Consider the following 16,351-nt stretch of genomic DNA (forward strand, 5'->3'; position numbering starts at 1 on the left):
GTATAACATTGATAACTTATCAACAGCGTTATTTTTATCTTCACTTCCGCCCACCATCATGTCCTTGAATGAACATCGAATGAGTTTATGTTTATATTTTATACTTCTTATTCCTCTATTATCAGCATGGTTATCAGAACCTTAAACTTTAAAATATTGTTTCCATATGGTGCACCGATAGGCATAGTGCTCAAAACCTTGAAATTATTTCAATAATAATGACTAAAAATAATTTACCATAAAGAGCATGAAACATACAGCTTATAAGCGATAATACTAGTTTAAACTTAATATTGTTAAAGTAAATATTTGAATGTTGAGTATCACTCCAAGATATTGTTGAGCTTGAAACAGCTCATATATTCTGGACATTCGACATATTGTCCACTTTTTAATCTCTTCAGAAATACATTTGATGTTGCCTACTATTATCACGACTTTAATAAATTTTCAAAGATTTATTGATGATGGATTTCCAACTTTATTTTCAGCCATTATTCAAAATACCGTGTTTTCAAAACTTGCGCTGGATCTTATTTATACCCAACTACAACCGAATAGAAACAGTTCCTCTTAGTGAGTTGAATATCCCGTGTTTGTGTTTAATGGCCATTGTACAAAGAGACAACAAAGACATTCAGGTCAGTAAATACTTAGATTCCTATATATATGGTTTTATCATTCTACAGGAACATTGTTTTTTGTTAACTACGAATTATAAAATGTTATATTTTAGTGCGAAAAATTCTACCACTAACATTTTTATACTAAGACTTGGAATGTTATTGGTATTTACTATACAGTATCCTTTTTATACTAAGACTTGGAATGTTATTTACTATACAGTATCAGTCAATCCAGAAGGAAAGAAAATCGTACTCATTCTAAAATACTTCGTTTACACTAATTCAGTGTTGTAACAGATATTATTAGCAAATAACTTCCAATAAGACTACTGTAACTAAATCAATAGAAGTGAATCAGCTAATAAATAAAACAAATAAACAATTTTCATTAGACTATATCAACCACTATCGTTTTTAAGAAACATTACAGCCTTTGTCTTTCATTGGTTGTAGACTTAATTACTAAGCTGAATATACATTCTCTAATTGGTAGAAAAGTAATAGTTTCACAACCCAATTAACGTCTTAGTTGGACAACTTGACCCATGGCCACTAAGCCTCGCCCATTTTTGCTGCTTAGCAGCCAATGAAAAGTATTCGAAAACTTTCATCGCAAACTATAAAAGAATGTTATATTGATGTACTAGTCCCATCTGGTGATCTTATTCATTAATTAACTGCCTCAAATCCTAACCTTAAAACTGGTCATAAACTATGCCTAATAGCTTTGGTTAAGATAATCATTAGACTTCGGTTGACTGATTCATTTGAGTATCACTGTCCTTCTCTGGTAGAATGAGCAAATATAACATTACTTTTTCATTTATAAATCTCTACTGCTAATAATGTAGGTAAAGGTAAAATATGAGGCTGGACAACAGGATTAATTTGTAAAATTTCTAAATATTTACGGGTATAGATAACATGAAGTACTACCCTGACACATAAAATGAAATTTGTATTTATAAAATCAGTTATGTTTTACATTTGTTGAAATCAAGTTGTGAATCAAAACATTATGAAATAATTTCTTTGAAAATTACGTTAGTTCATAACCTCTAAATAACAATAGAAGAAAATAAATTCGTATTTTTTTTATATTACAAAAGTTTAATTGTCCACCTTTGTATGAAAATATTTAAATTTATTAGAAACCTAGCACGACATACTTCATGCTTAGTTACTTCTATCGAAAGTTACCCCCCAGTGGCACAGCGGAATATCTTACAACTTACAACACTAGAAACCGGGTTTCGATACCCGTGGTGGGAAGAGTAAGATAGCGCATTGTGTAGTTTTGTGCTTAACTTCAAGCAAACAAACCATTGAATGTTGGCTTTTGTGGCAGAGTGGTTAGCGTGATTAGCTCTGTACCGAAGGATCCCAAGTTCAAGACGTAATGACACTAAAAACGCTCGGTAATTTTAATTGTGCATGTTTCATAAAAGTGGAAGTCCTGTTCAAAGAACCGGACAAAGTCTTTGTGCCAGTGAGTGCCGCTGGCTCTCTGCGAACTCCCAGGTCAATAGTTCAAATTTAGGTAGGAGCCTTTGAACTTTCTGACCTGGCCGTTTAGTCCTCATACGCATAAGATGTCATTCAGATTGAAAATTCCTACTTTTATTTACGTATATGAAAATCGCTGCCTCATAGCTGACCAACTAAATGTGTATATATCTATATACATAGAAGTCAGTGATGATAATTTCATGCTCTATAAATTACTTACTGCTCCTACACTTTTGTAAAAGGAACTGAATTAATATTTTATCAAATGGGGCAAAAAAAGTTTCCCTCATTTTCTACAAATTATCGTTGCACGTGATGGGATATATTTACTTCATATTTGGTACAGGAAAAAGTTAGTTCTTGCTGCTTTTTTCTAGACTTTCTAGGGACAGCTATAACAAAGTCATCAAGAGTATATATATTTGTTAGAATGTATCTTTGTAAACCATGTTTTTACACTCTGCAAAATGCTCTCATCTATGAAAGCTGATACTTGTTTATATATTTTTATAGTGTAAAACCATCAACAAGCATTGTTTGTTATATATTATTATTATTTTTTTGTCCGTTCATATTTCATTGTTTTCTTTACAAATTATTTGGCTGACTATATGAAGTAGTTATTTGTTTTGGTTGGCAAATGTGCGTCTCATAGTCTTTTACCTCTCACTCATACAGATGTAAAACTGTGACTCTAAGATATAGACTGTTTGTTTAATTTCGTGTAAAGTTATAAGGGCTGCTTACACTAGCTATCCCTAATTTTGACTAGAGGGGAAAAAACTACCCACAGCAACCTTCAAGCTGCTCCTGTCAGACCAGATAGTGGGATTTCTCCATTGCTCTTATAACGCAACCACGACCTCAAAGTTTACAGCACGATTCATATATATTTCTTGACAGGGTAATGGGATTCGAACTATAGAACCTCGAATCCAAAGTCCGGCAAGCTAACCATAAGACCACTATCGACACTAAAATATAAAAAGATAATTTCTTAGGTCCTTCAAATACATTTATTAACTGAAAATAACGCAAACTGTCATTTTTCTTCTTCTCTCAACTAAAGTACAACATATATGGAGTTCCCAAAACAAGATACAGATGTACAGAAATCGATCTCATAGGAAAGTGGACTCCAGAGAAAGGCTTCAGGCCTAGATTATCGCCATTTATAGAAGACGAGAACTTGAGTGATTTTAAAGAAGAAGTTCTAGTGGTTTCTGTTGTCAGTGTAAGTGTTCCTGCTAAATAATAAATATTTTTTCGAACACATCTAGAGTTTTAAATGTTTATATATGTTTCAATTGAAGAATTTCTCGGGTTTAGTTTGTTCATTTAAAGTCTGAGTTACAGTATACGTTAGGAGAACACATTCAAATTTAACTATGAAACTGTAAAATACTTCATTATATTATTTTGAAAATAAAATTGAGAAACACAACCATGGTTTGAAAAGCATATTTATTGTTCATAGTAGGAGCGAAGTCTGCGTTACTAACAGTGAAACCGAAAAAAACCAATATTATTCGATTATAAATGTTTATATCCAGTTCAGCAGTATTGACCAAACTAGGTATGATAACTTACACTATATGTGTATCACAAACAAGATGTTTAGTAAACGCAATCAGTAATATAAGGTATTCAGCGAAAACAATCAGTAATATACGGCGTACAGTGACAAATAACCAGTAAAGTAAGGTGAAATTCAAAAATTAGAACAATTAGCATCATTTTTATAGTTTACAAGACAAAAAATATATCGTGATAAATTTCACAAGATCCAACTCAAAATGCTTCTGAATTTCTTTCTTTAGTTCTTCCCTTCATTTTTACTGGAGGTTCACTCGAATGGAACTTTAACACCTAAATATGGACTGGAAGTTGGACTACTTGATATCCTTGCTGAGAAGCTGAACTTCAGGTGAAACATCTTTCATTTAGAAAACATATAATTCAAACCGTTTATAAATATAAATGAATTGTTAAAAACATGTATAATAAAACCTAATATATTAATTTCACGTATCCAGCTCACTTGAGTATAATGAAATATTTCGACAATTAAAGGTAGAGATGGTTTATGTAATTTGTAATTTAAGTAAATCTTATTATAATGGAGCCTACGATGTATACGTTCAAAACTCGGATCTCGGAAACTACCGGACCGATCATCACCAATCATAATTCGGTAATAGTTTTATAACTAGGCAGTATTTTTATAGCTGAGCAATAAATAAAATAATTGAAATTTCTACAAAAAATGATATGTTTCAGATTTACCCAATAAAAATTACGAAAAAGGAGTAAGTTTCAAATATAAAACAATCAAAAAAACAAACTTCAAAAAATTTTTTGTTTTTCTTTAGTGAAAATCTCATGAGCACTTTCATTGATAACTGCGTCTACAAAGAAATATTTCAATAAAATCTACCCTGTGACCTAATGCTGTGATGATAGCTCATTTTAAAACTAAAACTTCAATAAAATTCTTTTTCTCATGGATGGTGAACATTATTGAATGTCAAGTATGAGTACATTGTTGTAGACTTATCAGACAATTCCAGAAAGGGTCGCAGGCCCAATAGCCTTCCGCAGGAACTACCAGTTATACCCGCAGGATGACGGGTATTTCTGATAGTCTTCTTAATAAAGTAACACTTCAGTAAAAATTCTCTATATTAAACTATATTTCCATGATGTCTTGTAGTTCAAATTGGAACAACTCGTTTCGAGAAGTAAACAACAAAAGTGCAATATGTCAGTTTAAGAAACATATTAACGAGCAGTACATCTTCACAGTACACGACGTATTCATTTAGAGTATGAACAACCTTGTTTTGTGCCATTGAGAACCTGACCACTAGGTTATGAACAACCTTGTTTTGTACCATTTAGGTCCTGACCACTAGATTATAAACAACCTTGTTTTGTACCATTGAAATCCTGACCACTAGTTTATAAACAACCTTGTTTTGTACCTTTGAGATCCTGACCACTAGGTTATAAACAACCTTGTTTTGTACCACTGAGATCCTGACCACTAGGTTTTGAACAACCTTGTTTTGTACCATTGAGATCCTGACCACTAGGTTATAAACAACCTTGTTTTGTACCATTAAGATCCTGACCACTAGTTTATAAACAACCTTGTTTTGTACCATTAAGATCCTGACCACTAGTTTATAAACAACTTTGTTTGTACCATTGAGATCCTGACCACTTGGTTATGAACAACCTTGTTTTATACCATTGAGATCCTGACCACTAGGTTATGAACAACCTTGTTTTTTACCATTGAGGTCCTGACCATTAGGTTATGAACAACCTTGTTTTGTACCATTGAGATCCTGACCATTAGGTTATAAACAACCTTGTTTTGTACCATTGGGATCCTGACCACTTGGTTTTGAACAACCGTGTTTTGTACTATTTAGATCCTAACCACTAGTTTATAAACAACCTTGTTTTGTACCATTGAGGTTCTGACCACTAGGTTATGAACAACCTTGTTTTGTACCATTGTTATCCTGACCACTAAGTTATGAACAAACTTGTTTTGTACCATTGAGATCCTGACCATTAGGTTATAAACAACCTTGTTTTGTACCACTAAGATCCTGACCATTAGTTTATAAACAACCTTGTTTTGTACCAGTAAAATCCTGACCATTAGTTTTTAAACAACCTTGTTTTGTACCACTGAGATATTGAACGCCAAGGTTATGAACTGCGTAACCAAAAACACACTGACAGAATAAGTTTCGAAATTTATTTTATTTTATTTTTCTTCCCATTTGAGAACTAGTCTTTTAAGAAAACGTCTTGTTTTTGGTGAGCCACCTTTATTTAACATGTGTGATAAATAAATAAATTTGTGAAGTAATTTAATGTCAAGCTGCCTTATTGTTCTATAGCAGTAGGATCGTTTGTTTGTTTGTTTGTAGTTAAGCACAAAGCTACGCAATAGGTTACCTATGCTGTGCCCATCAAGAGTTATAAGTCCTCATATTAACGCTGTGCCACTGTGGAGTTCGTAGGTGTCGCCAACATGAACAACATTGTACATTAAGCACACACTGTTTTAGCTTTTTGCTTCATCATCTCTTGACAGATTTGATATCTAATTACAGTTTTGGACTCAGGAGGTCAAACCCTTTCGACTGGTTTATTTCACCAGCCCAAGGTCTCATAGATTAACTTTCTCTAAGCCTGCCTAAGAAAATTTCAATTTGAGAGTTGGCTGGTAAAGATCCTGAGTTTAAGCTGTAAAATTACTTTTACTTGAACATTTTAATGGAAAAGGCATATATTTTTAATACCTTCAAACATTGAGTGTATTGTATTGGTGTAAAATTCCAGCTATATTGTTCATATACGCTATATGTAGCGAATTGCACCACTTATGCTTCATTCCCACGCTCACCTCTCAGCCATGGAATCACGAAACCCTCATGTGCTCAGTTTGCTAGAAAATTCGAGAAGTCCCTCGTCTCACTCACTCAGTTGGTCACTTCGCCACGTTCAGTGCACAGTCAAAACAAAGTCCGATCTTCCTCACATCATACCCGCCATATAATCAAATTCTGCAAAACTTTGTTGTGTAAAATCTTCTAAACTCTAGTTCTGTAAAGATAAATTATTTTATATTTTTTTAGAAAATCATTTGGAATCATGGCTGCCTCCAGTTCAAGTAAAGTCAAGCAAAAATTACCCAAACAGTTTCTGCTAGATTTGTGAAAAATATATTACAGTTTCACGAAGGATAAACATCACACGCACGGTAAAGGTGGCTTACTACCACTATTTGGGGTGTTAAATTGATGACCCAAAAACACATTGGGCTCCAAATGGGTGTTGTACAGTTTACACATCTGGCTTGACACAGTGGCTGAATAAGAAAAGAGCTCCAGAAACAATAGTTTCAATTTACTGAAGTCGCCATCAAAGTCTCCTTTCTCACTACAGCATGCAAGATAGTTTGTGTTTCTGTAGAAATGTTGATGCACTAATGGAAGAATTAGGTACTGAACATCATCTTCAAGAATGGAGACTTTTTATCAACTCATTTAAGTTTTGCACAATGAGAACACTGAGCCATGGATTCCTGTGTCTCATGCTGTGAACAAGAAAGAAACTTACCAAAGCATGCAGATTATACTAGAGGCCATCACATATGATCACCATAGATGGAACAAATGTGGTAATCTAAAAGTTTTTGCACTCCTGCTAGGCCTGCAGAGTGGATATACCAAACATTGTTGCTTTTTGTGTCTCTGGGTCAGCTGAAATGATAAAAGTCATTTGAAAAAGAAGGAACAGCCAGTGAGAGAGGATTACATACCAGGGAAACCGAATATTGAGTATCAAAGTTTAATGAATTCCCAAAATGTATTTCTACCTCCACTTAATGTTAAAATGGGACTCATGAATAATTTTGTAAAAGGAATGAATAAAGTTGGTAATGGTTTCAGATATCTCTCAGACAACTTTCCAAATATTAGTGAAGTACAAGTAAGAGGAGACATCTTTGTTGAGCCAAAGTTTCGGGAAGTGTTAATGGAGGATAATTTTGAAACAGTACTCAATCATAAAGAACTTACTGCCTGAAAATCTTTCAAACTGGTTGTCAAAACTTTCTTAGGAAATCACAGAGATAAAAACTATGCTATGATGATAGACGATATGCTCGAGAACTACAGGAACATGGGGTCTTGGATGTCACTAAAGATTCACTTCTTACCTTCCCATTTAGACTTCTTTCCAAATCATCTAGATGCGATGAGCATGGTGAGCGCTTCGGCCAAGATATTTCTACAATGGAACAAGGACGATGGAATCCTGTGATGATGGAAGATTGCTGTTGGTTCTTATAGAGTGAATCTGAGAACATACACAAAGGATGTAACAGGTCAAGCAGCTATTTTGTGACTAAAAATAAAAATCAAAACAAGGATTGAAGTTTTGAACATATCCTGAATGTATTTTCAGTATATAAATCATATTATACTCATTGTTTTTTTAAACTGGTATTATTATTATTATGTATTGTTTTTGAACATTCTTAAATAGAAGTTTTAATGAATAAATAAAGTTATTAAAGAAAAAGTTATTTTCACGATATATATATGAATATTTTGAATAAATCTATCATAACTCGAAAACTAGAGGTGATAAATAATTGTCAACACAATTTTTTAGAATCAGCATCGTTAGATAGTCAAATTAGTCAGAAACAGTTGCATGTTTTCTAGTAGCTGAGTTTTTCGTTGCCGGGTGTTACATGATCTATATACAAAATAAATGTTGATAAAGTAATTAGGATATTTTTTCAGATATGTCATCAAATCACCGAAAGATAATGAGTGGGGAACAAAACTATCAAATAAATCTTGGACTGGAATGATTGGTATGGTTCACAGGAAGGTAAGTCAACAATATGAAATAATATTATCAGTGTAGTTCACACGAATGTAATTTAGCAATATGAAATGGTATAACTAGTACGGTTCACAGAAAGTCAAGTCAACAATCTTGGATTTACATGGTTGGCGTGGTTCCCAGGAAAATTAACAAAGAAAAACAATATAGAAGAAATATGATCGGTATTGTTGAGAGGAATGTAAATATTTAATAGTAAAGAAGTATGATCAACAATCTAGGATTGGTATGGTGGGTATAATATAACGTCAACAGACTTTAGTAGCTTGAGGCCTCCCAGTGGCACAGCGGTTTGTCTGCGGACTTACAACGCTAGAATCCGGGTTTCGATACCCGTGTTGGGCAGAGCACAGATAGCCCATTGTGTAGCTTTGTGCTTAATTAAAAACAAAAACAAGCAGTAGCTTGAAAATTATATTAAAAACGGCACCTAATTGGTTTAGCAGAGAAATTAAAATTTCGTGCTTATTTTGCTGATAAAAATCATAAGTCAACTGAGATACGAAAACATTAGAGAGCAGAGGTAGGGAAATAATACTTAAGACATTCATAATCTCGTGGTAATTCAAATTATGTAATATAATGTTTAATAATTGTGAAAGTCAGTTGAAACTAAAATTTTGATATGAATAAGCGCTATTTCGAGTTGTTTGTTTGTTTCTTTTGAATTTCGCGCAAAGCTACACGAGGGCTATCTGCGCTAGCCGTCCCTAACTTAGCAGTGTAAGACTAGAGGGAAGGCAGCTAGTAATCACCACCTACTGTCAACTCTTGGACTACACTTTTACCAATGAATAGTGAGATTGAACATCGCATTATAACGCCCCCACGGCTGAAAGGGCGAGCATGTTTGGTGGGGCGGGGATTCAAATCCGCGACCCGCAGATTGCGAGTCGAGCGCCCTAACCACCTGGCCATGCGAGCCTTAAGGAATTGGATGTTTGGATTTTGTTTATAGGTTACTTAATCTGTTTGTATTGTGAGTGTCAGCTGAAATACTGCAAAGTTTTCGGTATAAATTTCTTATAGAATTCAATATTATTTTCCTTGTTTAACTTTCTATAGGAAGCAGATATCGCTATCGATTCAATAGTTATTACAGAAGAAAGAGAAGAAGCAGTTGATTTTACCTCACCGTATGTCTACGATTCGGTGCGTTTCGTTACCAGTGCTCCAAAAAACAAAGATAGAGCTTTAGCCATCATCAAACCATTTAGTTGGCAGGTGAGTTGCATGATTATATAATGTTATGTGTTAATGTACGATAGTAAATTTTCAGCCAGAATACAACAGTCAGCTGGTTGGGGTATTTATACTTTTTTTGTTCTGTGTTATCAAACTTTTAGTTACAATAAAAATAAATACAGAACATTAAACATATAGTTGAGACTAATCCTTTATATTTCATAGCTGTCAAATGTGTCTGGACATAAAGACAAAGTGGAGACCTAGTAATCGTGTTATAACAGTGTAAAACCGTCTTGGAATCTATGAGGCACAAGAAGAAGCCGTTGTTGCTTTAAAAGTTAAACCAGATAATACAGACTGGAAAAGTTTGGAGTGCCTTTCAGAGTAAATTTTGAAGATGATTTTGAAAATGTTCTATAAAGTGAAAAACTGATTTCTGGGAAATCTATTCCAAGACCTTTATATTGTTATTTTCAAATCATAGTCAGACAATGAGAATTGGGAAATTGAGATGTACAAATGTATGGACAGGCAATTCAAAGACAATGGTATTGTTATTCTTAAACCATTTTAAACAGAAAATATGCATTTTCACTGTTAAAACACCGGAAAAATCTGCTGACTAAAAACCTCCTTCATGGCACTTGGAGCATATTCATTTAATACACTTTGATAGTGAAATGACTAAGAACATATAAATATACGTATATATTTCACCCAACTTTGCTGTAATATCTAAGTAGTTAGTGGATGCTGGCTTTCACTATTGCATATTATTTGAATGTTTATCAAAATTCGTCTGATCTTAACTACTCTAATATTCAGTAAAACGTATGTAAGGTACACAATTCTTTGCTGCATGTTTCAAAATTTGTTTGAATCATAATTATAAAGATACTGTAGAGATCATATGACATGGAGATATCACAAAAACAAGAACTAAATAAATAATGAGAGGAAAACCAAATTACAAATAGCTTATATCCAACTTGTTGCTATTAAACTACATAATATAAAATACTCGCATGAGCTGTTTGAATTTACTTAGAATGCCAACTCAGTTCCTGAAACTCTGTAGTAACAAAGAAGGAGTTAAACCTAATCGCTGTCTGTAATGACAGACAATGAGTAATCCTAGTAATTCTCTGTAATAGACAGGGAATGGGTAATCTTCTTTATTGACTGTTATGGTAGGGGATCTAAACTGATTAAGAAGTGACCTTTATCCTGTTCGTAACTTGACCTTTTTATTTCAGCTATAACGTCGAATAAGAAACAAATATTTGAAATACTCTGATAACTTCAAACACTAATCTATAATGTAAAATGAGTGTATCAGTGAAAGGTGCATCTTATTTTTTTTCATTTCATTATCGTTTTATTTACAGGTCTGGCTGGGTGTTTTGCTGTCTGTACTTGTGACTACATCTGTTATTACTTTCATTTCCATCATAATGGATACTCGGAACAGATACAACCAATGGGCAAATACATTATGGTATGTGACAGGGTGTCTTGTTTCTCAAGGTAAGACAGATTTTTACTTTCACGAATAAAAGTAAACATTTTTAGTTTTTCACACGAAATATTTCTTCTTTCAAAATACCCCAGCTTCAATAATTTGTTAACTAATAACTGGTGGTTAAATGATTCATATGCAAATACGTAAGGTTAGAAGTTAAAGCTTTCAATTCAGCGACAGAAATAATTGGTGAAATTTCTAAGAATGTGAATTCCTAACTTCATTTACATGAACCATGAAAAAAAAGTTTAAACAGAATATAAATATATTTAGTAACATTTACAATAAAGCAAGCAAATACATTTCAAGTTAGACATATAATGTTTTTATTTGGCGCTTTTTTTATGTTTTTTTAATTTCCTGCAAAAAAATTGTGTTTTGACGGAGAGCTGGGCGTGGCCTGGAATTGGCGCGCTGTGCTGTGGCCCAGAATATCCAAGGTACGGCACGTGATATGCCGCTGAAAACGCTCTACACTTTAAGCTTTGAAAGCGTTATAATTTGACTGGTCGGGAGTTTTAAATTAAGGATGGCTATGCCTGAATTTTGGAAGTTTTTTGCACGGACATTAAGCCAATATCTAACATAAAATTACTTTCAGATTTAAAGATACCAATGTTAATATCGTGTTAATATGTAATAATACGAAGAGCACAGGAAGTGTAAGGATAATTTTTATTTAATTTCGACTTCATAACATCCTCTTTGTTTTCAGTTACAAATGTAAGAAAAACTATAAAAAAGGAAGAAAAAAAATGGAATTTTAACAGAGAAAACAATTTTTAGAATACCTTGTTTGGATCAAAATGTGTTATCTAAGTCCAAGTATCCATTTTTGGTCCATGCGATTTTTCATAGTTTTTGTCAAATATCATGAAATGAGTAATATATTTAGATATTTATACATGCCTTTATGTTAATAAATAAAAATGCTGCAAAGGTAAACGTAGAATATAACGTGTTATAGTTCTAGTAATAATATAATTGCGTAGGCGAGGAAATAATAAAATGCAAAATAGAATATAAAGTAGTGGCAAAAAACAACGTTTCGGGCAACAGCCCTTCATCGGGTTACCAGTGGCAATGAAACTGTAAATACAAGGGTTAGGTTAGAAAAACAAGTAACACGTTACTGAAGAGTCGTAAACGTAGTCATGTTTACTTACATTAAAAAAATTGAGTTAGTCAACAGCGATTTATTTTTCGTTTTATATTTTCTGATTTGATTTATTTTAGGTGGTAGGATATCCTTATACAATTACTGCAGTGTAAGAGTTTTCCTAGCCATCTGGTGGTTTATTGCTGTAATATTTTCTGCGTCATACAGTGGCACGTTGATGTCACACATGACTATTTTTACAAAGGAACAACCGATCGACACCGTCTACGACCTGAAGACAGAAATTCTAAAAGGACGATATTCGTGTGGAGTCCTTAAAGGAGCATTCCTACAACAGAGACTCATGGTAAGTAGGATGAACCATTTTAATTAATTATTAATACTTCGTGCATTACACTGCCATCTGTTGGTCAACATAGCGATACCTATAAGTAGTTATAGAAAGTTTTAGAATATATCAAACTTCTTCTACGATTTTTATCACATCATTTATCGACATTATATATATATATATAGGATAGTTGGTGTTGTTATTACACAGCGAACTAACACAAATACTCAAGTTTTCTATAGTTTATAATGTTTCACGTGAGATTAACAGTTTCCATCGGATAAATTGTGTCAAGGATGTTGCTAGCTCTTCTGAAAACTGTATACAGTTGTTTTTTGCTGTTTTTAAACGTTCATTCACGAACATGCCCGCATTATGCGCATTCAAAATTACCTTTAGAAATTGTCGTTGTTCTTGTTTTTAGCGCTATTAAAACTTACAAAGTGCTATAATCGTTACGCTTAAAAAATAACGTCAGGTGTTTTGAATGACTGGTTCACAAATCATATTAACACTGTCGATTTGATTAACCTGTACGTAGGAAATTAATAAATAAAACATCACAGTTATTAACCTATAAGCACTATAAATAAGAGGTTATATTCCACAAAATTACAATCTTGAATCATTAATGTCCCAAATGTTATCAGTATGACCGAAACGGCATGCTCTTTACTATTATAAACTATTAAGAAAAACAAGTTGGGATGTCGTGTTCAATACTGTTGCATAACACAGACAGACAAAGGAGTGATGACATGTTCACTGTTACCATAAAATATAGAAGGACGAAAGAGGGCGCATGTTTGTCATTATTACTCTGTACAGAAAAACACACGAAGATAGCATGTTCATTGTTATTACAGAGTGATACAAAACTGGTGTTGTAATGTTATACAATACGATACCGAAAAACAAAATTGAAATGTTTTATTTGTTTTTACGATAAAGTATAGAATGTTTACTACAATTGCTCGCCACAGACAAACAAAACTGGGAGAACACGTTTTATTACAAAGATGTTGATGAGACAAAAATTTAATTGTATGCTTGTAGCTATTAAAATGTAAATAAAAACGAAATGGAGCATTAATCAATATTAACAAGTGTATAAAAAACTTAGAAGTAATATTTATTACCTTTAAAGGAAAATGAGTTGAAAGAATAATGTATACAACAAATGTACCTTTATGTTAGGCCCCGCATGGCCAGGTGGTTACGGCGTTCGACTCGCAATCTGAGGGTCGCGGGTTCGAATCCCCGTCACACCAATCATCCCCTTTCAGCCGTGGGGGCGTTATAACGCGACGGTCAATCCCACTATTCGTTGGTAAAAGAGTAGCCCAAGAATTGGCGGTGGGTGGCGATGACTAGCTGCCTTCCCTCTAGTCTTACACTGCTAAATTAGGGACGGCTAGCGCAGATAGCCCTCGTGTAGCTTTGCGCGAAATTCAAAATACAAACAAACAAAACCTTTATGTTTATCATGATATCACAACTTATTTTGGTTCAACCTGTAAATCCTTAATAATAATAACAAAGTCGCGTTTATCGTTTTATTTAAATACGTCTTGAAAGTGACTCTTTTTCTAAAGATTCGAGAGAAATGCTTGATATTTATGGATCATAGCATATCGTATTTAGAATAATAAACCTGTTTCACTTCCCCGTGAAAGAGTAAAGAGGAAAATATATCAAAAATCACTATCGCAATATTTCAAGTTCATCGTTTAAAGGAGTTGTGATTTCATTACTTGATATTACTATAAACTAATAATATCTAATATAAAATTATATGTTTAAGTAAGTGTCGTAATATAAGTATCCAAACTTACGCATTTTTAATTTCTTGACAATTTCCTTATACGTCAAGTCCAGGTATAACTGAAAGTCGCTGTACGAAGCAGTTTTTGACTGTCTTTTTCATAAAATCACTTTTATTATTCACAAAATATGTTTTAGCACTTATTCCTCTGTTATATAGTTATAAATTTTGGAAGTGCTTTTAGCAGAATTACAAACCTTTAGCCTTATTTATTTGAAGAAAGCTCCTAAGTATAAAATGTTTGATTATATTTTAATTATGATTTACAGGATCCAAATGATCCAGTTTATGGTATTTTAGGCAAACCAGCTCGAAGTGATTCCAGCAACGTTGTAGAAAACGATAACTTAGGGTTATTGAGGGCCTTGAAAAGTAATTACGCCTATATCAGTGCCTTTCACTGGACGCAGTTTCTAACAGTAAAAATAGGAGAAGACAGGTTTCACTTTGCCAGGGATTCTTTGGAGAATGCTGCTTTAGCAATTCCCTTACAGAAAGGATGTCCTTATAAGGGATCGTTCAACAAAGTGTAAGTTATGAACTACCACAGATATCTTATGTATCCTGAATTTCATACTAAATATATCACGTATTTAATAATAATTTTCGTTGTTTAAAGAGTTCGGGAAATAAGGTTTACATCTTTATTTGTAAGCTGTGAAAAAATTATCTCTCGAACTCATCGTGATACATATATATATTAATTTCTAAACCCACGTAATCAGCCCATTAGTATTAAGCCGCTTATCAATTTATTGCTTGAATACGAGATCCATTAATTCCAAATATCTAGTTTTCACAGTGTTGTTGATCAATTTCTATATTTTTCTTTGAATACTTCTTGATTAAGATGTATCTAGACAATCAATTCAGTCCTATTTCTCTAGCGTGTTTGTTATAGATTCTAATATATATTAAAACGAAAATTTTATTAACGATTATTTATACAGAATTGTCCGTATTATGGGAAGTGGACTCATACAAAAGTGGACCGAAGATGTGAAAGAAGACCTACGTAGGAATGTCACGATCCATACATCAGATGATACAGTACGCGCACTGGAATTAGACGATTTACTAGGTGCATTTTACTGTCTTCTCATTGGTCACTCGTTCTCTACAGCGTTGCTAGTGGCTGAATTTGTGCACTGGAAATTTATCAGCAGTAAATAAAAATCACCGAGGAAGTGTTACTAAATGAGATCCATACATATGCTCATTAGATAGAAAATTGACATATGATAATTATTTATACATTCTGAATTAAAATATATATCAAAATTGAATGAATTGTTTCTAAAATGTTTAACCTCAAGAAATTTCAAAATATTTACCAGCATCAGGATCGTATAGAAATTTACCCTCGGTAGTAACTGTTCCTTTAACAGCTTTTTCACACTAAGGTATATATTGTTAGTAAACATGTTGAAACTTATGCAGGTTGTAGAAACAGTCAATTTATTTTTTGTCCCTGCATATTTATAAAACTTGTTTAACAACGCTACCTCAGTGCATTTTATTTTCTGCTGATGAATTTCCAGTGTAAATGTTCAGCCATCAGCAACGTTAGTAACCAAATATTTTATTATAAAATTGATGGGAGTGTAGGGATGGAAAAAGATCAGAAACTAGACAGCATTTGAGATGGAAGGAAAATCCGCATTACTCATTCCACTACTCATACGCTACACTCACAAGGTGGATACATTTAATGTTAGTAAATATGTTGAAACTTCTCCAGGTTGTAGGAAGATCCTTGTCAATTCTGGATTGTTCTACAACCTGG

At 33.2% G+C, this 16,351-nt stretch overlaps 1 protein-coding gene across 1 annotated transcript; it reads left to right on the forward strand.

The window, feature by feature from the left end:
- Nucleotides 1-523: 523 nt before the first annotated feature.
- Nucleotides 524-13,908, forward strand: LOC106461207 (glutamate receptor ionotropic, delta-1-like). The gene is made up of 8 exons (XM_022388074.1): nt 524-641; nt 3,205-3,369; nt 3,956-4,062; nt 8,474-8,564; nt 9,645-9,803; nt 11,156-11,294; nt 12,526-12,755; nt 13,888-13,908. The coding sequence occupies exons 1-8, from the start codon at nt 606-608 to the stop codon at nt 13,906-13,908; spliced, it is 948 nt and encodes a 315-aa protein (XP_022243782.1). The 5' UTR covers nt 524-605.
- Nucleotides 13,909-16,351: the final 2,443 nt, after the last annotated feature.

Source organism: Limulus polyphemus, unplaced genomic scaffold (genome assembly GCF_000517525.1).
Source record: "Limulus polyphemus unplaced genomic scaffold, Limulus_polyphemus-2.1.2 Scaffold914, whole genome shotgun sequence".
NCBI classification, from domain to species: Eukaryota; Metazoa; Arthropoda; class Merostomata; order Xiphosura; family Limulidae; genus Limulus; species Limulus polyphemus.

Coding starts and splice junctions, on each gene's coding strand:
- LOC106461207 (XM_022388074.1), top strand. CDS start 606: ATGGCCATTGTACAAAGAGACAACAAAGACATTCAG. Junction 8,565..9,644: donor TTGGTATGGTTCACAGGAAG/GTAAGTCAACAA, acceptor AACTTTCTATAG/GAAGCAGATATCGCTATCGA. Junction 11,295..12,525: donor AGGGTGTCTTGTTTCTCAAG/GTAAGACAGATT, acceptor GATTTATTTTAG/GTGGTAGGATATCCTTATAC.